Consider the following 27,632-nt stretch of genomic DNA (forward strand, 5'->3'; position numbering starts at 1 on the left):
TATTATTATTAGTAGTAGTAGTAATAGTAGTATGTTTATTTATATGAAAACATGAAAGTATGAACTCTAGGACAAAGGTTTCTACAGGTGTGTAAGTACATGCCTGTTTAATTTGAAATCAGTCTGAAAAGTCAGGTGGCACAACCAGCAAGTCAAATTGTGCATCCACACCAGTACAGGTTTAATACCTGAAGTAGGCAATTAAAAGCTTTGATAACGCTAACTATATTTAAGATATAAAATTCACATAGAAATAAATGCAAATATATATATATATATATATATATATATATATATATATATATATATATATATATATATAAATGCACAATATGCCCTTTTACATAAGATTTTTTTAATTTTTGTCAATTTGAAAAACCTTATTTGTCATTGACCCATAAGTTGTAGAGACTATTGTGCGTAATTATCCCTGGAGCTCAGCAGAATCGGCAGAAATACTCAAACCAGCCCGTTTGGCATCAACAATCATGACATGGTCAAAATCATGGAGATAACATTTTCCCCCCATTGTGAATGTTGATGTGAACATGTACAAAGTTTTCTGGGTGAGAATAAATGTTTCTGAATGTTGTTTTACTGGAATGTTGTCTGGATTGCACCAGTCATTTGTCTCAAGCAAGCGTCCTGTTCACTCATGCTCAGTCATTGCTGGAGTTAAGTGGTTAGTCATTCACGCTGTCAGCGACTTTCAGGGTTTTTTCCAGCTTAGTTGAAGCAACAGGACACGATACTACTTTTTAAGTGTCAGTATCGGCGCCAATACCATATTGGTGCAACATTAATTAAAAATGTTTATAGTATTAAAAAAATAAATGAAAACAAGTAGCCACAAATTGACCTCTCTGATCTCTGTCCACAAATGTGTTTTTCCGTAGCAACGGTTGTGAATTTGAAAAAGCTTTACACTCACTTTCACCAACAAAAATCCCCATTGAACCTATTGAAAAGTGTGCTTAGTTTTTGACAACAAGAAGAAAAAGATATTTGTTTTCATGTAAAAGTTCACACTATTAGGATCGGATGGAGTATGTTTGTGTTTTTTTTGGCCGTATAATCATGCTAATGTTGATATGGTGGCAGAAGCTCTCTTACTCTCTCACTCACCCTCTTTCTTTCTCTCTCTTTATCCCTCATTCATCCTCTCTCTGTCTTCGTCTCTCTCACTCTGTTTCTCTCTCTCTCTCTAAACTAAACATATCTAAACTTAAGCCTAAATATATTAGGATGAATAGGAATTTAGGCAGCATTCCAGCAGCAGTACCTTTAAAAGAGCGTATCTGTGTGCAGAGCATGGATAGACCAATTAGCATTATGCAGATGAAATAATGGTGACTGGTACCTACTAAGTTCAATCCATTATTATGTTTGGTCAAGCTATTTCTTAAACCAGAATGGTAGAGTAAGCTTGTACACACTCGCCTGTGTATTGTTCCTGCTCTCCAAGCGATTATCAGTGACACATGTTTAATGTTATTTACCCAGTAAAGAGCCAGCGTGGGATTTGGCCAGTATGTTCTGTTGCAGTCGTTTCTGCACTGCCTGCCTCATTAGTTTTGTTCTTGTGGAATGAGTTTTTGTATTGTACACACCTTTTCTGCTTTCGCCCTCAGCATTTTGCTCATCTGCTGTTCTTTTAATGCTTGCAAAGCATGCAGGCTACCTGCTTTTTATTTGCTGCCATGGCACTCGAAGTCTTTGTGTGTGTGCGTTTGTGCCAGTAACTCTGCTGCCAGGCAGGAGTATACAGTGTGTTTACACCCAAGTGCAGGGTCATGTGAAGTGCTGGCTCAGCGTAATTTGAACGCTGGAGAGATCCGCGTCTCAGCAGAGTTAGTTTAAAACACCAGCAATGTAAAGCCACTTCCCAAAGGCCCATCTCTAGCTTCTCTCAAGTGCGTGTCAAGTGGGGTGACAGCTCAGATAGCTCCTTTTCAGTGAGCCACAGTGTGCTGAGCTGCCCCTCACTACACTGCTGTGTGCATAATGGAATTAGGGAAAAAAGAAAACCTGGATCCTACCCCCCTCAACACCCCCACCTCCCATTTCTCTCTCTTTCTCACTCACCCTCTCTCTCTCACACACACTCTGTCCGTCTTTATTTCCCTCTTGCTTTCTCACTCCCACCTTCACTTCTCCTCTCTCTCTGTCATGTTCTCTCTCTTTCTCTCTCTCATTCGGCCACTCTTTCATCCTCTCATTCATCATCGTTCTCTCTCTCTGTGTTTTCTTCTCTGTTTATATTTCTCTCTCTTGCTCACTCACAGTCTCTCTTTCTGCGCTCCCTCACTCTACCTCTCTCTCTGTTTCTCTTTTTCTTTCTGTCTCACCCTCTCTTTCTCATTTTTTGCCCTCTCTCTATCCTCTCTCCCTTTCTGTCCCTCTCTCTCTGTCACTCACTCTGACCCCATCACTGTCTGATTTTCCCTGTTTTTCTCTCACTATTCCTCTCATCTCGTTTTTCTTTTCTTTCATACTCTTTCCCACTCACTTTTTTCACCTTCTGTCTCTGTCCTCTCTCCATCTTTCTCTGTCTTTTCTGTCCCTCTTGCTCACTCCCCACCTATTCTCTTTCTCTCTCTCTGTTTCTACCTCCCTCTCTCTCTTGCTCACACACTCACTCCCTATTTCTGACTCATGCTCTTTCTCTGTTTAACTGTGCATCTTAGTCTCTCCTGTTCAAACACACACGCACACACGCACACCTTTTCTTAAACAAAACATTTGATCTTTTTAAAGGTGTTTGGTGAGCCTGTAGTGTAACCAGTGGTGAGTAATGCTGAATTTGTTTGACAGGGATGATTCTGATGTGTGACAGTCTGCGGTATCTGTTTTGGTTTGTTACCGTTTGATGGTCCAGCCGTGCAGTGGAGTGTTGTTTGCCTTAACTCTTTCAGAGTTTTTATTGGAATAAATGAGCTCCTCCAGCTCCTGCTTAACAAGCATGTGTGTGCAGAGGGAGCGCAACAGGAGAACAGGAATAGCTTTTTAGGCTCTGCACCTCCAGCTGCTCCTTACAGCACTGCCAGAGACTCCCTGTTAGGGCCATTTGTATTGTGGATCTGATGTGTGACTTTGGAAATAAGCTTATTCGAAAGGTCTGAAAGCGCTGCAGTGCAGGCGTGCTAATGATCCAGAGAGCAGAGGCAGAGCTTTATGTAGACCCGGTTCAGCTGGCTCTTCGTAATGCTGCTTGTATTCGATACAAAATCATTACAGTATTTGATACAAAATCATTTCACTGAGGGCAGATGTCAACTGCCCTCATGATGGACTGTTTGATATTTGAGATGTGATGTCAATATTATATTGGCATTGGCGGATGCCTGCTTAAAATACTTTTTTACCACATCTTTAATCCTTTAACCCAGTAATGGAAAGAGAAAAGGCAAATATTTTAATATACTCTACTCCTTTAATGTTGTAATTTCCCAATGTTGTTGTCACATTTATTTTGATAAAGAATGTGATCTAACAAAGCTGAAATCTTGTGTATTTTTGCTTTGTTTTTATCACCAGCAAATATACAAAAGGTAGCATCTTGCTTCTTTTAAATAGTGATAGAAAACATGGTAGCACACAGCAAGCTCCAGCTCCACCTCACATATTTTAGTGGACGTGTATGTGTTGCATCTGCTCTGAGCGCAGATTTTAATGTGCTAAAGGGGGCAAAGGCAAAGATTCTGAATGTAGAGTTGGCAAAATGTCAGGTAAGACAGCTTTAAACTCTTAAGAGACCAGAGTTTTTTTGGTTTCACAGCTACATTACTTACAATGTTAGTTTTGTCATAGCTACCAAATAAGTCATAGTAGTGACTGAAAAAAAAATGTAATAACTGAATAATCAGCCTAGGGTTCACGAGAAAAGAAGCATCAGCTTGAACACGGAGGGAGCAAAGGAGGAATGTGGAGCTGGAGCCTCTTGCTGGAAGATCCATGCTGGCTTATTTAATGATCGGTGCATATGTCAGCCTCACAGCTGCATCTGGAAGAATCACAGCCAGCTGAGGATGGAGCTGAATGCTTGGCTTTGCCAAAATCTGAATGTTTCCACTGCAGAGCTCCTTATACCTCATCATGGTTACACACCAACTCGTTACACACACAGCCAACATGAAGACATGTACCTTTTCCTGTGTCTCAATTCAGGCATTATATTTTGAGACTATACATGATGAACTTTGCTGTATAGAGAACTGTCATCAAATTAAAGATTACATTGCCCTAAATGGAAATAAATTGCCTCACAGTGTTTCACGTCATTGAATCACATATGAACAGCCTCCATTGAATACAGATAGGCCTGTCACAATTATTACATTATCACCTAATCACACTTATTTGAGCTGATCGGTGATGTTTTAGATGATTGCAATTATTTAAGATGACTGCAGTCATTTTCCACAGTGAGTATATCTCACAATCATATTATGTTACAACAAGCAGAATGTCAGTTGAGGCAAATAAATGTAAATAAAAGAAAGCAGTAAATGCATTTATTGAGACACATTTCTAACCTGGTGCTCTAACATGTTTACAGGGCAGCGTGAGTAATGTTTGTTTGTAAGTGTTTTTGCTTATATTTTCACTCTCAAGAACAAATGTAGTTTGCTTGACTACAAATGATTGTGTAACTGTAGACATTTGTTTAAATAAATATATCTGGGAATGAAGATAGCTAATTAGTTAATATAGCTACTTTAGGCTTGTTCTTTAATAGTTGCATACAACAAACAATCATTAATCGCAATTATTTATATGACAATAGTCAGCAAAAAGTTCATGATCGTGACAGATTATATATTATTTAGCAGTAAAAGGGGAACATTTAATTACCATTTTCAATCTAATATTGGAATTACAGCCAATAATATTCTGCCCCATTATTGCTTGTGCATGGACTAATGCACATATACTCACCCTTGTTCTCAAACTTACTGAAATGGAACATAGTGGTTAACCCCAATCCCCACACTCTGCAGACTGTAGGTTTGATTCCTTGTACAGGGATAAAAGCTACTGCTTTATCAACAAGAGTTCTTGGGCAAGGCTTCTAGAGCTACATTGTACCTCTGGATATACGTCTGCTAAATACCTAAATGTTTACAATAATTCTCATGTCTGATTTAGGCTAGCTGTCCTATGTAAAATTAATTATCCATCATTACAGTTTTAATCTGTTTTATGCTTACTGCATTACATATGGATTATATTGTGAACTTGCTTCAAAATCCCAAAAATGTAAAAATATCTGTGATCATTATCTGCCCAGAAATTCCATGTTAACAGTAATCTACGGCATGTTGCATTTCCCAGTTGCACTTAAAGTGGCTAGTGCACAATGGAAGTACTCGATGTGAGACACAGCAGGCCTCTCTGCAGGGGAGTTTACATGAACCTCGGGAGGAGAGAGTGCCAAGTTCAGTAAGCAAAGGCTGAGCTCTCTCACTGTGCTGACCTTTGGACACCACTGTCCAGTGAGAGACAGAAATCTCAAGTAGGTCTGAAATGAGCTCTGCTGGAAACATCTCAGCAGGAACTTATGAAGCCATGATGTGGGGTAAAAAATAGTTTCTCAGGCCATACAAGACAATTGCTATCACATACTTCACACAAGTGATCACTGGCTCTTGCACCTCCAGTGATGTTTGTTTTGTCAGTTTGGTTGCACAATATGTCCTCTACTGCCCTACATGTATTGATTTTACACTATGATGGATATGGTCTGGTGTAAAGAATGGGCCTTAACTTGTACGATGTCATGCATTTCTTATTACATTATCTCAAATAATAAGATTTCACCATAACAATTTTGATTTTTGAGTTTACTCACCAGTTTTTTTATCTCCTATGTTATGCTTTTAAAGAAGCCTCTCATCTATGAATAAATTCCGGCTTTAGGCTATTATATGTGACATTTTCAGGGAGGATCTTAGGGCTCCAGAAGTAGGTAGAGTGTAGAGGTGTGCCAAAATCTTCTCACAGCCCACAATGGATGCTCTCAGTGGGGCAGGGTAGGTTTATTTTTCAAGCGCTGGGGTTTGTGGCGGGGCTTTTGTTGATGAATGGGACTAACAGCAGATTAACCTTTGCCTTGCAGGCAGACAAGGGAGCAAGAGACGCCTCCAGACTTCTTCTACTTCTCCGATTTCGAGCGGCACAATGCAGAGATCGCTGCCTATCATCTCGACAGGTAAATGCCTCTCACTTGCTGCCATAAATGTCAGTCACTGGGATGAATCAAACTCTGTATATATGTATGGTTGTGTGTTTGTTACAGCTGCACAGTTTATATTTTTTTGTTAACCCCTAAAGCTCTAATGGCCTGCCTGTGATTCCATACTTCAGTTTCTCACTCTCATAACTATATTTAGCGCATTGCCTTCATAATGGTTACTGAATAATTCATAGTAGTCAGTGAGTGAGTCTTAAGGGTATTCATCAGTAAAGTCCTTTCACCAAGGGTGATATATTCATGCGATCATCAGTGATTGAATTCAAACACAAACTTAACTGCTGATATCTGACACTCCAAACTTGATTTTTCAGACAATGAAAGTGACACTTTTTTATTCATTCTCTGTTCAATTTTTGTGAACTTTGACATTGGTGGAACCCGTTCTACCAATCACTGATGTCATTGTGGTTGGCATAGCAACAACCAAGATGACCAATCAGTGTCCCAGGACATAGAACTTTGAACCTAGAACTAGAACCTAGAAGTTTATCTACTGCATCATGCTGTATTTCCAAAAGCAGCTCACACTAGGTTATGGCCATTAGGGGTGGGAATCTCTAGGCACCTCACGATTCGATTCGATTACGATTCAGAGGGCTGCGATGCATCTACGATTATCGATGCATCTTGATGCATGTTTTTTTTCTACACAGGATTTCTTTTTTCTCACTGTGTGAGGACTTGGTACTTTTAAAGCGAAGTATCTTTAATGATCCCTAATGAATTTACTTCCAATATCTTTTATTAATAAAACAAATGGAAGTGATGTGGCAAGTGAACTGGAAGGCTCTCAATCACTGCTCTTGTTTGACGCTGTATGTCGGCTCCAAAGTGTGCAACATAGCACTGGTTCTCAAAGACTGAGTACAGACGCAAATCCTTGGCAATTAAAGGTTGCGATAGAGTGTGTAGTTCGCTTCCAATTTTGGTCGAAGCTTTGACATTGCTTGATCTATGGTCCTCTGGTTGGCAGCAAGTATATGTAGTATAGTATATTAAAAATATTATAGTTTAGTGTGACACAACTTGCATATAGTATGGCTCTTATCCAGGTCCCTTGTCCCTTGGCATGCAGACTGCAGGTAACATAGCAACGCAGACAGTCTCACTTAGCTAGCTAGTAGCTAACGAAAAGGCAAAGAGAGAGATTTAAGACGAACTTTTGGAGACGAATGGACTTATTCGCATTTATAAGCACCGCAGTTGGTTTCCTGGTACTTTCAATCTGCAATGAGAGACTGTCAAACACTAAAAAGTTGTAAAGCTGAAGTCAGCTTCTCTTTCGCATTTACATTCTGGCGCGTCAGGCAGAATTTAAGGTGGAATGGGAAAATTCGAACAAAAAGGTGGCGATTGAGAAGCTGACTTCAGCCTCGTAAAACAGTCGAACATTGAGAGACGTATACTGAGACATATTGGACATAAAATGTTGTGGCTCCCAAGGTGGTTTGATTTTTGTTGAAAGGACAAAATGGCTCTTCTTAACCTTTGGGTTGTCGACTCCTGACCTAACCTAGCTTTTAATGCAGAGGGTGCCGATCGGATTTCTCACTCATCCAGTTGTGTTTTTATTATGTGCACGTCACAGAGTGTCCGGGTGCTGCACTTCCACACTTCCAAGTTTCGCCTTTTGCATTCCGTCAACATTACGTTATAAATTAAAATTTTGGAAATCAATTTTTGACATTTGTGAATCAATTCAGAATCGTCCACGTCTGCATCGCGATGCATCTAAGAATCGACCCCCCCCCCACCCCATCCAAGCTAATAAGGGCTAATAAAGTTCCAGCTCCTGGATGAAGCATCTAAACTCTCTGTGCTCCTTTTGCTTTTCCAAAATGTCAGGCAGCCTGCTCGATGGCCCTTTTTTGTGAGAAGCAAATTACCTCTTTGTGGCTTAAAGACATTCTGCCAGTTCATTAGCTTCTTTTATGGCATGAACAACACGACAGAATTCCAAAATAAATTGTGCTGCATCTGTGTACATAGATTCAATGTAGAAAAAAAAGCTTCTGAATATTTCACATTTTCAGTGTTTTTCATGTTCAGCATGTAAACAGTCTTAATTCTACAAAAGCGAAAATAAGTTCATTTTGAAGGAATGCACAATGATATTGGAATTATATTGGTATTGGCAGATACTTGATTAAAACAAACAGCAGTATCTGACAGGTGTTTAGATTTGACCAGTGTTTTCTGATGGTAACGTATTTATTGTACTCGGGAACAGCAGAAGGATTATCCAGTGCTGTGCTAAAACATCCACATTGGTAATTTTCCAAAAATACGTGTTACATCTACATCCCACACTACATTTTATGAATGTTCATGTATCATCAGTAGATATGTACATATATGTATGGCTAGGATTTGTTTGCAGAAGGAGTTTTTTAATGTGCATTCTGAACTTAAGTTCACATCTAGTTTTTTGAGAGTTTGAACATTTGATGTTTGACTGTAAAATTGTGTCTGTGTCTGAAAGAGTAAGCTGACTGAAGCCCTGAGTATAATGCTAATAAAACACCTGATCTACACAGGGAATGGCATCTCACTGTAAAAGAATGCTGACGCCCATTGCTATCACTCACTTAAGTCACTCCAAAACTCCACAACTGTCTGTGATGTTTTCAGTATTAAGTGTGTCCACCCTTTGCCTTTATTACAGCTTCCATTCTTTTTTAGTTTTTCAAAGAAATCTGCAGGGTCAAAGTTCAGTCTTAGAAGTTGGTTGCATTTTCTACTTCTCATGATCCAAGTAACCCAAAACACATTCAGGTCTGTACTTTGTTAAGTTTTAGTGTTTTAGTGCAAATTGAGTTGTCGTCTCTCAGTGGATAGACACAGATGGACACCGAATTTTTTTCAGATCTGAAGCAAGAGTGGAGCTTGATTTTCCCTCAAAGATGAAAGCTTTAAGTAATTTTTATTTGATGGTCTTACCAGGTCGGTTGATAGGAGTTCCATTTTCTCTGTATTTCTAATAATTTTTTGATGAGTAGTAATGAAAACTCCTGTTTTTTCACTTATTTTCCTTACCTTAAACACTTTCCCCTACTGTTCGCTTACATCTAATCTCCTAAGAAATATCTTTATTAGCCATTTTACATGCATGGTGTGTTTGGGGTTTGTTTCTTGTGTGAATGTTAGTGTCTTTCTGAATAGCAACAATGTCAGTGACTCCTTTGAGAACAGCATTTGTTAGGAAGACACATCTGTAACTCATTGGTTTTAAGACTGGAAGAGTTAAATTGGCAATAGCATGCATAAAGGTAAAGAGCAGACAAATTAAATACTGATAGATTTTATATTATACTTAGGATAATATAAGGAAGTTAAGTTTAATATAAGTTGGAGGCTTACGTGTAATTGTTTGTTATGTATATGCTTCCTGCTTTTTATGGTCATTTTGACTGAAATGAATAAAGGAAAGGGCTGTCTCTGACTTCTGCACAGTACTGTAGACTTGCTTATGTGGTTTTGGGCACCGTATGACTATACAGCTGGTGAAATACAGCTAAAAACAATAGTAGCAGCCATCCTGAAATCTGAATAATGTCTGTGCAGGCAAACTTCAAAGCAAACTTAAAACCCATTGACGAGGATAAAACAGATCTTGGCTGATTAACTGCTTTGGGGTGAGGGGAATACTGTAAATGTAATTTCTGGCCAGACTCTCACTTTAAATCCAGGACTGCTTCTATGTAGATTTGGGCTCATTGTGACTGTACTGCTCTTGTGCAAAGTAATCATTGACAGGCCCGGCTGAGCCCTGCCCAACCTGCCTATGCTCAGTGCTCACATCTGGCCCTCAGCAGAATCCACTCTGTGCACACAGGCATGTGTGTGTGGGAAGAGAGAGGAAACCAACAGCATGAAAAAGCCGCCTGCCTTCTAAATATAAGTTTGTCTGGGTTAGCCAAAAGTGCTGGTTTTCATTTCAGTTCAAGGGTGAAAGCAGCATGGCTGACCATCCCTCACGCTGCACACCAGCCTGCAGCCACTGCCTCCAGCAACATATCATTAATTATCTGATTTTAGACAGTGGGGAACGCTCATTGTAATGTGGCCTTGGCTGGTGGAGAGGGCAGCAGATGAGAGAACAATCCAGAGTGGAGTTTTAAAGGTGGACACTGTCAGATTCTCTTAGTTTTTCCACTGTGTTGCATAGTCAGAGAGTAGAGAACAGTTTCCTCCTTCTGTCTTCTCTGTCAATATGACTGAGCAATTAGTAGCTTCAAGTGCTTTCATCCCTTAGGCCTGGTCCATTAGGTGTTTTCCAAGATTAATTTTTAAAGTCGCACTGTCAGCAGAGCGCTTGCGAAGGAGGGCCAACGCATGCATAAAATGAGCACAGAGCACGCACAATGAATGCCTATTACAACACGAATGACTGGAGGCATTCCCCAGACGGGCCTAGAAGCTCAGAGAGATTTTCTAAAAAAAAAATCCAGGCAAAAAATACTGGAATGCTGCTCAATATATCATTTGTTAATCATTGTTTCAATATTGGCTTTTGTTATAGTGATATCACCAAGGCTTGCAATACGTAACAAATGCAATACATGCACTTGTGCATCCAACAAACACGGAGTGTTGTTCAAAATAATGCAGGCCTGTCTTTAACCATGTCACAACAACGGTTCACCAATTGTTTATAATACATTGCAAAACAATTTGCAATCACAGTATGCAGTATTACAATTGCAAAAATTATCCCTGTCATTTAAATTGATCCTGTTTTGGATTCAACATTGGGGGCTAAGTTTCAAGTTTGCCTAGGAAAGCTGAGATTTTGAGCTGGCTTCTTAAGCTGGATAAAAACTGAAAACGCACAAAGCGTTCCATCATAGGCCTAGTTTTTTTTCTGGTGAGGAGGCGTTTTCTTCATTTTGTTAACATTTTTGTTAACTTCATTTTGTTAACAACATCTCCATCGGCTTGTGCCCTTAACAGGCCTGAGTTTTTCATAGGCCAGGTACAGAGGAGATTCAACAACATGCTTAGAGCACCCTCTACTGGCAGTATCAAGTAGCAAACTTAGAATACCTTTTCGTGTAACAGACAGTTCTGTCATGTAATAGATTAGTTATTTCTAACCAATAATCATCTCTGAACATCTGGAATAAAGCACCTGCAAATTTTGCATAATGGTTTAGCGCAATTCATCACTATGTAGTGAGTAATCTGCCTTACTGTTGTATTGCTGCATATAAAATCTGCAAGCACTTTTCTATTCTCTCTATCTGTAACAGAATTTTGGATTTCCGACGTGTCCCCCCAGTGGCTGGCAGGTTGGTGAATATGACCAAAGAGATCAGAGATGTGACCAGAGACAAAAAGCTGTGGAAAACCTTCTTCATCTCCCCAGGTACTGAGCCAAGACTGCAGGGAATAGGCTGTGTTTGTTGGCTTTATCTCATTTATATCAACTCATCTCATATAGATATTCTAGGCCAAAAATAAAATAACCAGATACCAATGCCCAGTAACTGCTCATTTAACTTTTTTGCATTTGATAAAAAGTACAGTGCTGTGAAAAAATATTTGCCCCTCACCTGATTTCTTCTATTGTTACTAATGTGTCACATTTAAATGTATCGAATCATCCAACGTATTTTAATATAAGATAAAAACAACACAAGTAAACACAAAAGGCAGCTTTTAAACAATTGTTCCACTTATTAAAGGTAAAGATTTCTTCAAAAACTGTAACACCCATATAAAATAGTAATTGCCCCCCTAATGCTAATAACTGGTTGTGCCACCCTTGGCAGTAACAACTGCACTCAAACGTCTGCAATAACTTGCGATGAGTCTTTTACATTGCTGTTTTTTCGAGCATGAACTGCCCATTTAAGTTCTTGCAACAGGATCACAAAGAGATTCAAGTCAGGACTTTGCCAAGGCACTCCAAGTCACCAAGGCACTCTTGGTGAAATTTTGATACGTTGGCCACTCCTGGGAGAGTTCACCACTGTTCCAGATTTTGAAACGTGGCATTATGTGCTGCTTTTTGAGATCTTCTAGCCTGCTGCTTATTCCCAGACAGGTTTTATTTGAGTGATGTTTAGATTCAACAGGTCTAGCAGTATTCATGCCTGGGTGTGGAAAGTGAAATCGAACCCAGTAGTCAATTGAATTTGGTTAACTGGTTGATTTAGTAGCTAAGGGGGCATTTACTTTTTCACATGGGACCAGGTAGGGCTAAACAGCATTTTTCTTTTAATAAATGAAATCATCTTTCAAAAACAGCATTTTGTGTTTACTTAGGTTATCTTTGTCTAATATTAAAAGCAGTTTGATGATCTGAAACATTCAAGTGTGACAAATATGCAAAAAATAGAAATTTACTAAATTTATTTAAAAATACTTTTTCACAGCACTATATATTATAATTCATATGTAAGTGCAGTGCGCAGAAGTTGTAAAGTTAACACTCTTAACATGTTAGCTACTAAAGCTAAATGCTCTAGGCTGTAAAGATCGCTGGAAATCAAAAGAGTAAAAATAGATTATTTCCTGTCTCCTCAGGTGAACATTTGTTTCAAACTGCAATTCTGTTCTCTTCTGCTGAATCCATTTCACACATTACAGTTTACATACACACGCATATGTGAGCAAAAATTGAACGTAAAGCTATTGGTTGTAATTATCAGCTTTAATTTCAACACGAGACCAATAATAAGTTATCAGTACTCCTCGTTTTAATGCATTCAGTGTTACCAGCCCAACTTGCAATTGCAAATCTTACTTTCTCTTTGGTCTCATTTAATAAAACACTGATTTATTGTAATCTCTAAAAGCCATCCGTAGCATGTATAACTTCTACTCTCTGTCTGTTCAGTGAAACACTACCTGATTTTTTGGCTTTGGATTTTCAGACTGAAGCTCATCCCATCACTAAATTATGATAAATCAGCACAGGCGGAAAATAGACAGGCAAACGAATATCAGCATTACAACTACCACTCTCTTATTTCAGGCATTACTAAATGGAACTTACCATAACACTCACTAAAGAAACCTTATGGTCCACCTCCTCAAGTGAACACCAGGTGGCACTGTTGATTTTGGATTCTGACACTTGTGTGCCAGTGATTTGTTTAAACTAATCAGCACTATATCAGCACGCCTGCTTTAGCTAACCCAGCTAAACCCATTTTAACAAAATGTGCTCTAAGAACACTATATATTTAATTACTAATCGGCTGTGTATCTTTTCTCTTCTACAGCCAACAATATCTGTTTCTATGGTGAGTGCTCGTACTACTGCTCCACTGAGCACGCTCTGTGTGGGAAGCCTGACCAGATCGAAGGTTCTCTGGCAGCGTTCCTGCCTGACCTCGCCCTGGCCAAGCGCAAGACCTGGAGGAACCCCTGGAGACGCTCCTACCACAAGCGCAAAAAAGCAGAGTAAAAACCACTCACATCTACATCTCTTTTGTACTTACATTCAGATGAAACTAGACCATGGTTTCCCAGCTTGAAATTTCTAACTAAACTGGAATATAGCCTGAGAACATGTGCCCAAGTCTTACCTGACCTGACCCACAGGAAACACAAGTATTGAATTCATACCTGACTGTAGCCAAAACTCTGTCTAAAACTGACCACCAGCAAATGGAGATGCAAAAGTGACATATCTAATGAAAGGACCTTATGTTACCATTTAGCGACAATGACAGCTGTTATCAGATCACTCTTAAAAAGTGTTGCATGATAAATCATATTTTTAGCATTAGCATTTAGCATTTTTAGCATTATTGTGTTTTATATTATTGAGTTTCCGCGATAAACCCTCAGTAAGGCTGCAAAGACAGAATGGATAACATTACTTCACACATGTAAGACCAGAGTGACATAGTGACATTAGCAGGAACATAGCTTAGGACCAACAAGTGCTTCTCTGTACTGGGCCTGAACCCTCCTGTCCTGTGCGGAGAGCATATAACTAAACAGCCATTACACGTGCAGAACTTGAAAACTACTCTATCCTGAATTCTGTACTTGTGGCATATACAGTCAGAAGTGCCTATTTTAATCATAATTTATTGCATTTCCTACCTTCATAATGGAGTTTATTTTGTGCAAAAAGTTTAAAATAAAATAAAAAAATTTTGCTCGTGGATTTTATTATTTTATTTGAAACTTTTGGCACAAAATTCACTCCATACGTCATCATTATATCCAACAGATATCTATCAGATATCATATTTTATGTCCATATTGTGCAGCCACAGAGATAATAAAACAATTATTAGTCTAATTAGCACAAATTTAAAATGAAGTTTAAATTACATTTATTTGTCAATATCCCAGATATTTTTTAGTCTGGATAAGCCTTACTTACTTTATACGTACTTCTGTTGTTATATCATATTGTTCTAATGAGGCCTCTGTGCCAAGTTTAGGGTAATTTAAACTGGAAGGAAGAATAAAGTACTGAAAAAAATGCACCACTCATACATCTATAAAGTTTAAATTTCCCTTTCCTGTATTTTTGGTGGCATGTAAAGGATGAGAAACCACTGTTTCCCACACCCTTCTGTTTGTACACTGCTGCAGAGCAGGCTGCTATAAGGAGCAGCCAGTGCGATAGGAAGCACTCTCACCCTGTTAATAGGAGAAAATTCATGATATTATATTTATTCTGAACTAAACATGCACTCTTACTTCTAACTGGTTTGATAGTCCATAGCCCCATTTCAGTTCTTTTTCAAACTTACCCTCGCCCACTTTGAGCATATGTGGGAAATGAAGAGTGCAAGTTGACGAGGGCGTGTTAAAAACAGTATTGAAACGGAGCACAAGGGCCATGGTTACAGTGATTTAGTGCACTGGGCCTCATCTAAGATTAAAGAGCCGCAGATGTTTTCTATTTGTGAGAGAGGATTTTTTGATGCATGTAGGAGTAATATTTACATGTGTTGTGTGCTCTCAGGTGGGAGGTGGATCCAGATTACTGTGAGGAGGTGAAGCAAAGTCCTCCATACGACAGTGGCACGCGTCTACTGGACATTATGGATATGACCATCTTTGACTTCCTCATGGGTAATGATCATACATATTTTGCGTGTTAGGGCTGCACGATAAGGACAGAACATAAGTCTTGCAAATATGATATAGTTACATACTGCGAATGTGATATTCCTTACATTAATTTATGTAGGGATGCACCAATACGACCTCTTCCGATACAATACTGATACCTGATAAGTATCTGCCGATACTGCGTACCGATATGAATACTAACTCTAACATAAGTAGCCTCTAAATGAAATTTCCATTTTTTAAATATAGCAGTATTATATATATCAACTTCTAACAATTTTATGTAACAAAATTTCTCTGTTGCCAATACAGATACTGTGTTTAGGTGCCAGAATTAGTGCCGATACAGTACTGGTAACAGTGTATCCCTCAATATATGTTGTGTATTAGAAACACATTAGTGAATCAGTAATGTAACCAAAATAATTTACTTTTGACTGCATGGACTACATTTCAATTCACCCAGACATCAATAGAAACACCATCTGAAACTGTGATTAGTCAGGATACAGTAAAAAATTCTGTGTTTGATTATAGGATTTGTTTGCATATTGCAAAGGCCAATATCATGATATCGATTTAAAAACAATATATTGTGCAGCCCTACTGTGTATAACTGGATTCATCTTCCTGTGGTTCCTTGGTGACATTATAGGTTACAGTTTACTTTTTTCTCACAGGTAACATGGACCGGCATCACTATGAGACATTTGAGAAGTTTGGAAATGAAACCTTCATTATTCATCTGGACAACGGAAGAGGGTGAGGCAAATGTCTTTCTGTGATTTGATATAAACTGTTTTTCATTTGGTTCAGAGGTAAACACATTTTATATGATATTTATATATGTTTTATACAATATATTCAGGACCATCTACTAAGCTTGAGTTTTCTCTCTTAATTCTAGATTTGGCAAACATTCCCACGATGAAGTTTCAATTCTGGCACCTCTGAGTCAGTGTTGCAGGTTAGTCTGCTCTACATTTGGGGAACAGTGTACGAATATATCATTTGATTGCTAAAACTTTTCAGATTATATTGATTTAGGCATGAGACTACAAGTGTAAGATTCAGACATTTTAAGGGTACAAGATTTGGGATTAAGGGTATGAAATTTGGACATTTCCAGGGTGTCCCTTTGTCACAATAGTTCAAGTACACTAGGACTTTTGTTGTTTGAAAATTTCCACAATGCATTATAAAAACGTGGGTACCTTGGGTATGTTAATGGTGCTATATGACTGGAACAAACAAATAAATAAATAAACTTACCAACAGTGAAAGCTTTCCTTTAAGCAACACACATTTAGTCGTCATTATCACTTTTTGCTATTAGGCGAAATATTCACAGCAAGCTGACAGCTAACCTGTTGACAGCTGACAGGTAACAGGCTTCTTCCAGAACATTCAGAAAGGCAAGTTTAAATTGTTACTGAATCACTGTAAAACAGCAGCATACAACGTAAAAATATGTTGTCTGAAAGTCTTCAAATGAGAAGTGGCTATCAAGTGTTCGAATGCACCACCGTTGGTGCTTAAATAATATAAGCAGTGCTAGCACAAATGTTGTTCGTAAACAGATAAACAGAAATCACTTACAATACCTTTATTCTGACATTCTTTTGTTGCATTATGTATTAAAATGTCTAGCTTCTCCAAGCAGCATGTTAAAGGTATTCTCCACTATTTTCAGCCTAATCCCTAGTCAGCCATATCTGTAGGGAATAGATGAAATTACATTTCCCTGTACTGAATAGAAGAAAAAACCCACTGACATGAACCACTTATACTAAAGGGTATTAGGCAGTTGCTAAATTACTGTCAGTAAACATCTACGCAAAAACAATTTAGTATAAATATTTTTGTTTGTGTCATGTTTTATAAATTTTTGGAACACTTTCATGAATTCTTCAGTCAAATGTATTTGTAAATTAGGCTGTCAGTTTTTCCAACTCATTCTTTCAAAGATGGGATTAATTTTCCAGGGGAAAGAAGTTCTGGAAATATGTTACAAGTGGTGTGGGCAGAAAAATTCTGAAGTATTCCTTTAGGGCAATTATAAATTTAGAAAACAGATCCAAAGTCACCATTAATAAGTACAGATACAAAGTTTTAATAAAGATTTTTCAGTTGGGTCATTTTCATCATGAGGGACTTTAATTTTGAATATTCATAGTAAAACAGCCTTACTTTGATCCACTTGGTTTTTACAGAGTGAAGAAGTCCACCCACTTGCGGCTGCAGCTGCTGGCTAAAGAGGAGTATAAACTAAGTGCTCTGATGGAGGAGTCTCTCCAGAGGGACTTACTCGCCCCCATCCTCATCCATCCACACCTGGAGGCCATGGACCGCCGCTTGCGCCTGGTGCTGCAGGTCCTAGCTGACTGCATTGAGAAGGAGGGCTATAGCAGTGTGGTGGAGGACGACCTGGCCTCAGAAGGCATGGACGTGGCCTCGGACACAAGGAGGTAGTAGCCCTGGTGATAGTAGGCCACCCCTAGGGGTCCTTCCAAGTCCCACCGCAGCTGAATACACCATGAACGTCTTGCAAGAGAAACTCTTGATGACTTTTTCTGAATTCAGTGAATTCCAAAGACTCTACCAGTGGACCATGTTTGTAGAGCCGAACACGTACATGAATGGGCGACATGGACATATATATCGCTGTCTGAATATGTGGACTTGCGTGTCTTAATATCATAGGAGCTCTTTTTGTCTTTGCTCTTTAAAGGCTAAAGCATAGCGAGCCAACATTCTTCAACAAATACCAACAAAAGCAAAGTCTTGGGTTGGTGTTTCATACCTTTATGTGATAGCTGAGAGATTCTAGAACATTCTTCCTCTATTCACACTGTTCTAGAATGTTCTCTCCCATTCTAGAATTAATCTAGAATCCATTCACACTAGTTTGAAACATTTGGTTTGAGACATTGGCTTGTCAGTCTGATTCTGGAAAAGTATAAAGCCAACTGCCAACATTAGAATGCTGGTGTTTGATGGAGAACATTGGTTCAGTGTGCCATGGTCTTATGGCACAGATGGCAGTGGAACTGTGCATTTAACATATATTTCCTTTTTAAGACAAACAGCTTTGAGTGGAGTGCAGGTTAGCTCCAACATGTGTACGTCACCAACAACCCTGAAATTATTTATTTGAGTTCTGTATTTATTTTGATTAAAGTGGTTTACCAAACTTCTCACATGAGTACGGACAGCACAGAAATGGATTCAAAGCAAAAAATTTAAACGAGTTGCGGTATTTGTGATAGCATTTAGAAAAGTGAAAGTTTGTGTATTAAAAACATTCCTGTTATATTGGAATCATATAGGATTTCATTTGTAATAATATCAGTAAATCACATTAATGCAATCTCTAATTTAATCACGAACAATTTTGAGAAGTGGCCTAAAATTGTGAATATTTGGTATATTTATTCATAGAACAGCCTGACTTAAGATACAGCACATGCAGTAAATGAATAACCCCAAAAAACATTAGTAAATACTTGAATGGACCACCTTTCTTTGCCTTCAAAACTTTAGGTTTGAGCTTATGTAAATGACAGTCACATTTTTGGTAATAATGTTGTACCCACACTTGTACCCATGTTCACCAAATCTTCTCCAATTTTCTTTGTTTTGTCTGACCTAGGAAAATTTAAATTCACATTTTCGTAGAATGTGGAGCATTTTTCGCCCCATTGTGCATCGCAGATATATAAGCTGCTGTTTCAGAATTTCCAAAACGTAAGATTTTGGTCCTAATCACACAGACAAAGAATAACTTCAGGGTTATGTATGGCTGTGATGCCGTATTATAACTGGTTAGGCGCTCTCTCATTAGGTGCTATTGATGTAAGCATGCACCAGGCAATCAGCAAACCTGTTTGGTCACAATGGAATTAAAGAAACATTGTTTCTCTGAAAATTGTTTCTCCTAAAATTGCGTTTTTACTAACTGCTTATTTGCAAAGATCATTTAGTCAATTTACATACTTTTTATCACATTTCCAGTACAGCTTTAATATTATGTATATACATTCACATTAACTTGATTTCACACGGTCGATGTACCTATTTTTATTTCCAAGGGAGGAGTGAATTTGAGCGCTAATGTACAAAGCTAGCAAGAGTTTAAACTGCACTAGAGCATATTTCAGCAACTGCTGAGAAAGGCCTGTAAATACTATGTGAATCCGTTGCCTGTGCAATTATAGAAATACTTGAATGTTTGGGTTCTGAATAAAGGGGTTAAGGAACCAAGAGATGGAATTTCATTACCCAGTTAAGGTAACGTGCTACATTCTCTATATATTGTTTTACAGTTTTCATATTGAGTTCATTCAGACTTTAGAGATGTTCCGCATACATGCTTTTTTCTTGTACTGTTTCAGTGGAGGGTTTCTTTTTCTTGTCCAAGTGCAATAAACTGAACATTGCAGCACATCATTGTTCTTGTGTACTGTGATATACTGTAACTGGCCTGGTTTTAGTAAGATACGATCAGAAATGCCTTCACTGTAATGTTGTTGCATTTTAAAAACAAAAACAACAGAAAAGCAAATCGTTGTAGTTTACCAAGCAGCTAAAAATAAACTAAGACAGTTGTATTTAAATGGGTCGTGATCTTCTGGGAGCCTGTAATCAGATGGTGCTCTTAAGTAAGATTAAGTTATTAAGTAAGTTTTAAGTGATAAGTCAAATTATCTCACTGTATTAGCAGATAATTTGGCTTGTTTTAAGACATGCTTTAAAGAAGCCAAATTATCCACCAATATAATGAGAAAATCAGACACACCAGAATCATTTAAAACAAGTAAAAATGTCTAGAGATAATAAGGCAACAACCATTTCAAAATTAGAAATGTCAGATATATTGACTCCATTTAAGATAATCTCACTTGCCAAGATATCATTTGTGCAATGCAGTATGTGATGTAATCCCATTACATTTGAAGAGATGTAATTAGTAACTTACAGATTACTTTGTTTGAGTAACTACCCCAACACTGAAGGTGGCTATTCTAACATTAAGCCCAGCATTATGTACTGCTGAGCCTGGGCAGCACTCTGTTCTGACTAAAAAGAAAGAAATTGGTTTCCATGGCCAAGCAGCTACACAAAAGCCTAGGATCAAAATGCACAGTGCCAAGCATCGGGGGGCTTGCACGCCACCACTGGACTGTGGAGCAGTGGAGCAGTGGAAGCGTGTTCTGTGCAGTGACGAATCACGCTTCTCTATCTGGTAGTCTGATGGACGAGTCTGGGTTTGGCAAATGCCAGGAGAACGTTACCTGCCTTACTGAACTGTGCCAACTGTAAGGTTTGTTGGAGGAGGGATAATGCTATGGGGTTGTTTTTCAGGAGTTGGTCTAGACCCCTTACTTCCATTGAAGAGAACTCTTAATGCTTCAGCATACCAAGACATTTTGGAAACTGTATGCTTCCAACTTTGTGGGGAAGGCCCATTCTGTGCGCAAAACAAGGTCCATAAAGTCATGGTTGGGTGAGTCGGGTGGAAGAACTTGACTGGCCCGCACAGAGCCCTGACCTCAACCCCATCGAAAACCTTTGAGATGAACTAGAATGGAGATGCAACATCAACATCCAACATCATTGACTGACCTCACAGTTGCTCTTCTGGATGAATGGGCAAAACTTTCCACAGACACACTCCAAAATCTTGTCAAAAGCCTTTCCAGAGAAGCTGTTATAGTTGCAAAGGGGGGACCAACTCCATACTAATAGCCTATGGATTTAGAATGGGGTGTCATAAAAGCTGCTGTAAGTGTAACATGTAGGTGTCCTATTACTTTTGTCCATATAGTGTATTTCAGAATGGGTTATTTAAAACCAATACTTGCAATATATCTAACTTGTATTGTCATGAGGCCCTAGGCGGTACAAAGAACGCCTCTGGGCAACAGAACTATTCATTTTTCCCCACTGTGAAAAATAACAGGTTACACATCTAAGTATGAGCAATTGTTCATCCCATACGCAAAACAAAAAATAAATAAATACAGTAAGAAAAAGTTTGGACATTTGGAGCAAAATAAAGCAATGAGCCAGGTGAAGCAGCAGGTAGTCTCAGCCTCAGATACTCTGCCAACACGGAGCGTCGGGATAGGAAATGCATTCTAAGATGGCCACAACTATCTGGATTACATCAGCTGCGTTCTGATTGGCCATCCGAATGTCCAGGTATACGCACTTCCATGCTTCAGGATTAATCTGGCGGATGGGAAAGAAACTTTCGGAAGCAGCTGCTGTTGTCTGCGAGTCATGACGAGTCTTTTGGAGCAGGTTTTAGGCTGAATCTCAAATTGCTCCTTCCTGTCTATATATATTGCATTACGTGGATCTTATAATATCACCCCCCCACACACACACCCAAACAGTACATTATCTGTCTAACAAAGAGCCATTTGAGATTCAGCCATGTGTGCACAATTTACTACTGGATAAATAGTGCACTATTTGGATGTGGAAAACTAAATTTTATAACTAACATGGAGCACTATACAGGGAGTAGACAGCCACTTGAGATTTAACCTAGTTTCTGGATTTATTTTTGTATTTTTTTTAGAATTTAGTAAAACAGAATGAGATGAGTGCTGATGTGTTTTTGTTGTAGGCCTGTTTTGAAAATCTCTTGCCCTATAAGATTGTCATAAGATCTCCCCACTGTGAAAAATTAGCATTTAAACATTACAAACTATTTGCCAAAAAGTATTTAAATTTTTTAATATTAATTTTCAATGTTTCAATAATTCTATGAAAAAGAAGTTGATCATGATAAATGATATACTGTAATTATTTATTTACATTAATTGTTTTGTCAAGTTATCTGTCCTGAGATTTGATCTCTTCTAAAATATGAAGAATTTCTGGTTAGTAATGTTACAATAACTTTTGATGCTATACAGATATCTCAGTTATTTTAAAATCCTCTAGTTTTGAAACATCTAAAATATCTTGGAATTTTCGTTATGTGAAACCTGTGAAGTTGCACAGAACTAACATATTATCACTGTCCAAATAAAACCAGGAATCTCCAAAATGATAACTTTACAAGAGAGAGCAAAAACATTCTTTACTTTTAAAGAAAGGTAACATAAAGACATTTTATTCCAAGCAATTTTGGAGCATTTCTATTGGCCCATTCATCATGTGTTTTTCACATATTATAAAGGGCAGCTGTTATGTTCAAATGATATAGAAAAACCAAAACTGGCAAAAATGAAAATTATTTTGTTTTGACAGCGACAATATTAGAATCATTTTACACTCTTGTCTGTAACCAAATGGGATTTATTTTATTGAAAACAGTGATTCCAAACATTTGAACAGTAGTATGTCTCTGAGTCAAGTGTAGCTGTAGGCACAGCGGTAACCGTGGTGACAGTTGTTACCATTTAGTACAATTTCCACAGCTTATAGCTACAGCTAACTGATTCCAAGAGCGATCGTTTAGGCCCATGTGAATTTAGGTGAATTTGTTTAAAATCCTGTCGTGTTTTATTGTGATGACCTTCAAATGGCCTCCCATTCGCTGCAGGGAACATGCATGTGAGTGCAGACAAAGACGCAACAAGAGCTGTTCAGGGCCCAAGAGGAGGACGGAAACTGCACTGAGGCGGCAGTCTTGGGGGACAGGGAACGCTAATGGGCCTGCCGGAATGAGGGAAGGAGCAGACAGACCAGCAGAGGAAGGGGGAGTCATGGGAATGCACTGGGAGTCCGGCGGGACCCTTATCAGATCGCACTCCGCATGCACTCAGACCAGAGACAGCCACATGAGCTACACAGATTCTTACACTTCTTTAACACACTGTTCAGTGCCACATTTCAATCATATGCAAAAGAACTGAACAGCTTGAAGAGCTTTTGGTTCTTTTTCATAGACAGAGATAGAAGTAAGTGCTACAAAGACGAAAGCACTTTCTGAGTGGAAATATAGGCTGTTATTCAGCAGCTTTGCTCAGGCCGCACACTGAAAAAGTGACACACTGAATGTAACTGACCCAAATGTGTATATTTCCACATGAATTAAATATATAAGATATATTTCATTGTGAAATGAAACAAACTGAGAGACGGATTTGTGTTGATAACAGTAATGTGTATTTTATTCATGTAAAAATGATGTTCGCTTTTGAATGAAGTTAATCCTGTGTGTAACTTTTTCATTGTAAACTCTAAATTAAGAAGAAAAGACAAAGAAAGTTTAAACGTGTGAATGCCTGTGTGGCATGTATGCTAGGCAGGGCAGTAGCAGCATTATCTGGAAGATCAGAGGCCACACACACACACACACACACACACACACGTACATGCGCATACACACATCATGCCCCGCAGGCTGTTTGCTGCGCTCTCTGCAGCTGACAGTAGTCCACACATCCCCCTTTTAGTCACGGCAGCCCAATTTATGGCCATTATACAGCATTATAGATTACATCTACACAACTCAATTTGTTGCCGAAAGATATGTGATTGAGGGCACACAGACGCTGCGGAAGGCAGAAACGAAAACAACCTCAAAGAGTTAAGACTGATTCACCAAAAGCATGTTTGTTAATGTTTGATTCTTCATCCAGTGATTATTAAGCAGATTAAGCTATAAAAAGAAACATTACGAAGCAAAAACATCCCGCTCAGAGTGGGCCTGGACCACCCAGAATCAAAGAGTGAATGAGTGAGTGCTTTAGTGATCCCGCCCAGGGTTCAGGCGTGCACACACACACTGCCTGAGCCTTTTCCAGCCATTCCAGCATCAGAACAGCAGCAGCAGCAGCAGCAGCAGCAGAGGGGGTCTTCCACTCCACAACTCCACCAACACTTACTCTCGTTTTAGAACCGCACTTCACTTAATCAACAGCCATTTCTCTCAGTTCTGCTCAAAAGTGTCGTTCACACAGCAGCCATCCTGGACCTTCAGCCATGTTTGACAATTCGCAGTATCCCTATAACTGCTTTAATTATGATGGAGATGGTTACCCGTCCTGTGGCAGCGATGAAGGGAAGAAAGTGTGCCGACCAGCGTACAGGTAACTGTTTTTTTTTTTACTTCTTTATTTGTTTACGTCACTGTTTTTAAAATATATATTTAAAAAGTTTAAATATAATAATTCTAAAATGATAATATAGTAGTAATACTACTTCTAATGATAACATCATAATATTCATTATCATAACAAAAACATAACAAAACACACTAATAATAATGATAATAATGAGAATTATTATTATTATTATTATTATTATTATTGTTATTATCATCACACATGCTATTTTACACACCATGTATTATATTTATATAGTTGTATTTGTATATTAGTAATATTATTTAAAGGCATTATTAATAATTAATATATATAAAATAGTACACTACTGCTGATAATAACATTATCATAAAAATACTAACAGATATTTTTCTTATTATTATTATTATTATTAATATTATTGTTGTTACACCAATAATAGATTAATAGATTATTTTAAAAATACTACATAAATAATACAAATATAATAATAATAATAATAACAAACATAAATGTTTAACAACCCTTGCTTATTATTATTTTCATTGTTAAATAACAACAGTGAATGTTTTGTGATATAAACAATTAGTTTATTATTATTATTATTGTTGTTATTATTATTATTGTTATTTTTATTATTATTATTATTATTATTATTATTATTGCATAACAATAGATTAATAGATTATTTAATTAAATCATAATATATACATTAAAAAACATTTTAAAAAATCTTTTACAAACAGTTGTGATGATAATGATAACTGTTATTATTTTATTATTATTATTATTATTATTATTGTTGTTGTTATTATGGCTATTGAGATTTAGCACAAAAATGTAGCTGTACACTAGCAGAACTATTTTTATTTAATATTTCTTCTTTTAACTTTATGTTGTCAGTAACAGTCTGAATAATTATCTGTCATAACAAATGTAATATATACTCCAAATGTAAGATACACAGTACAAATATGAAAACATACTAAGTAAACCTCACTCTTCCAACAGAGCATGTTATATCACATATATCTTTACAGTACACAATCCACAAACAATATTATTATCAGTGCTTTGCAGTTATGTTCTTTCTCTCTCTTTTTTCCCTCTCTTTCTCTCAGTTATATTGCTCTGATAGCCATGGCTATACAGCAGAGTCCAGAGAATAAAGTTACTCTATCAGGAATCTACGAGTTCATCATGAAAAGGTTCCCTTATTACAGATCTAACCAGAGAGCCTGGCAAAACTCCATCCGCCACAACCTCTCTCTCAACAGCTGCTTTATAAAGGTAAGAGGCTCTGAGGAGACGAGGTGCATGGTAAGAACATGCAGCTTCAGAAGTACACACTAAACTCTTAGCTTCATCAGAGATCAGAGGCATGTGTTTGTATAAAAAAAATCACCAGTAAATTCTTATTACACTACCTTGCTTCCATTTAATAAAGAGCTTGTGTTTTTTAACATCCGAGACCCCTGCCTAAGTGTCCACCCCCACACACACACACATTCATGTTCAGTTGAATTCAATACAGCTCAGCTCAGCTCAGTTCAGTTTGATTCAATTTAAATGATTCAACTCAGCTCAATTCAATTCTATTTAGCTCAATTCAATTAAACTCTAGTCAATTCAATTCAATCCAATCCAGCTCAGCTCTCTACTTGCTGCTGTGTAATAAAGAGCTTCTGTTTTATTGATTGTTCTGTTTTCTCTGAGCCCCTCTGTGTAACCGAGCCCCTCACAAACACATATTCAGGGTTGATTGAGTTCCGTTAAATTCAATTTAATGCCATAGAAGAACCAGTTTGGGTTCCATAAAGAACTTCAATAGATTTCAATAGATGGTTCTTTACAGAACCACGTTTGTAAATGAGATGTGTGAAGAACCCCTCTAAAGTTTAAAGAATTTCCACATGTCCCATATTGATTTCTAGAACTACATGCCCAATCCAAAAACAATCTAGGAACCTTTATTTGTAAGAATGAACAATCATAACCATGAAGCATCTTCACAGAATTCCAGGTCCATTCTAAGTCCATTAAAAATAAAAGTGCTGACCCTTCCACATTTTGGCTTGGTTAAAAGCCTGCTGTTTTCTGTTTTCTTCAGGTTCCTCGCACTGAGGGGAATGAGAAGGGGAAGGGAAATTACTGGACTTTTGCCACAGGCTGTGAGTCCATGTTGGACCTCTTTGAAAACGGCAACTTTCGCCGCCGTCGTCGCCGACGCAACATAAAGCTGGGCTTCAGGGAGCCGTCCGAAGCTTTCGGGGCCATGGACGCTCAGCAGAGTGTGGCGGGGCGGCCGCCTGATCCCGACTCATTCTGCCCGGAACCCTCGAACCACAGGGTCACCCATGGCAACCCACCGCTCAGCAAGCCTGAGCCTGAGATCAAATTCAGCATTGACTACATCCTGTCAACTCCAGACCCCTCTCCGGGCTTTAGACCTCCACACAGTGGCCCTGCAGGAGCAGTCGTCCACCACCTGGAGCCACAGCAGCTCAACCTGCACTTCTGGACCCTCTAACACACATTCACTTCAAAAGACATCAGAACAACAGAGTAATGAGACAATGAGAAATCGGAGAACTTTCCTAAAGGAGTGTCCGCATTGGTTTGGACAGTTGTGTAATTGTGGACAGTCGGGGCTCCAAAGCAAATCATTTGAACACACAGTAGACATATGCAAGCACTTGTCTTAGTGGGTCTGTTTAAGTGGCACATATTAATCTGATTAATGATTATTAGCATTATTGTAATTGGCAAAATTAGCCAATTACAAGTGCACTGTCTTAAAGGAAAACTCCAGCATCATTCAGCCTAACCTCTATCTGCTGCATCAGTAGCACATGGTTGATGGACAATAACTTCACAGCACTTTCGTGTGCATAGAAAAGAACAGAAAACTCTGAGCACATTTATAATAGAAGTCAACAGGCAGATACTCAAGCTGGAGGAAAATGCTGGAGTATTTCTTCAAGGTTATTTTGGGTAGAAACTGCCTTGCTAGATGAATCTTCTGTTTATCTAGATAAACAGGTCACTCCTTTATTCCAGACTGTAGGGGTAAACTTGCTGATCTGCAATAAGAAAAAGCACAAGTGATACTGGTTTAGTTAACCAGAACCTTACAATCCATTCAAAGACTAAAGATTCAGTTCAGCATGTTACAAAAACCTGACACAGACACTTGCTTAAGCCTAGTTTTAGTTACATTACAATGAAAATCCTTAGAACTAAGCTTAAGAAACGTGGGTTGCAAAACATGGCCCATG

The 27,632-nt window shown here is 38.2% G+C and overlaps 2 protein-coding genes across 2 annotated transcripts in view; both read left to right on the plus strand.

The window, feature by feature from the left end:
• fam20cb (FAM20C golgi associated secretory pathway kinase b) overlaps positions 1-19,753 on the plus strand; it is a 55,146-nt gene extending 35,393 nt beyond the window's left edge. The window contains exons 4-10 of the mRNA XM_036573057.1: positions 6,119-6,211; positions 11,509-11,624; positions 13,489-13,669; positions 15,198-15,307; positions 15,988-16,069; positions 16,215-16,274; positions 17,521-19,753. Coding sequence (XP_036428950.1) covers positions 6,119-6,211; positions 11,509-11,624; positions 13,489-13,669; positions 15,198-15,307; positions 15,988-16,069; positions 16,215-16,274; positions 17,521-17,779 — 901 coding nt within the window. The 3' untranslated portion in view covers positions 17,780-19,753. The remainder of the gene's footprint in view (positions 1-6,118; positions 6,212-11,508; positions 11,625-13,488; positions 13,670-15,197; positions 15,308-15,987; positions 16,070-16,214; positions 16,275-17,520) is intronic.
• Positions 19,754-23,349: 3,596 nt separating this feature from the next.
• foxl3 (forkhead box L3) lies at positions 23,350-26,884 on the plus strand. The gene is made up of 3 exons (XM_036573059.1): positions 23,350-24,360; positions 25,476-25,644; positions 26,465-26,884. The coding sequence occupies exons 1-3, from the start codon at positions 24,254-24,256 to the stop codon at positions 26,882-26,884; spliced, it is 696 nt and encodes a 231-aa protein (XP_036428952.1). The 5' UTR covers positions 23,350-24,253.
• The last annotated feature ends 748 nt before the right edge of the window (positions 26,885-27,632 follow it).

Source organism: Colossoma macropomum, unplaced genomic scaffold (assembly GCF_904425465.1).
Source record: "Colossoma macropomum unplaced genomic scaffold, Colossoma_macropomum, whole genome shotgun sequence".
In the NCBI taxonomy this organism is placed as follows: domain Eukaryota; kingdom Metazoa; phylum Chordata; class Actinopteri; order Characiformes; family Serrasalmidae; genus Colossoma; species Colossoma macropomum.

Bases quoted from the DNA above. Each gene is read 5' to 3' on its own strand.
- foxl3 (XM_036573059.1), top strand. From the start codon at position 24,254: ATGTTTGACAATTCGCAGTATCCCTATAACTGCTTTAATTATGATGGA. The intron at 24,361-25,475 runs GTAACTGTTTTT...TCTTTCTCTCAG, and splicing joins GTGTGCCGACCAGCGTACAG to TTATATTGCTCTGATAGCCA. The intron at 25,645-26,464 runs GTAAGAGGCTCT...TGTTTTCTTCAG, and splicing joins TCAACAGCTGCTTTATAAAG to GTTCCTCGCACTGAGGGGAA.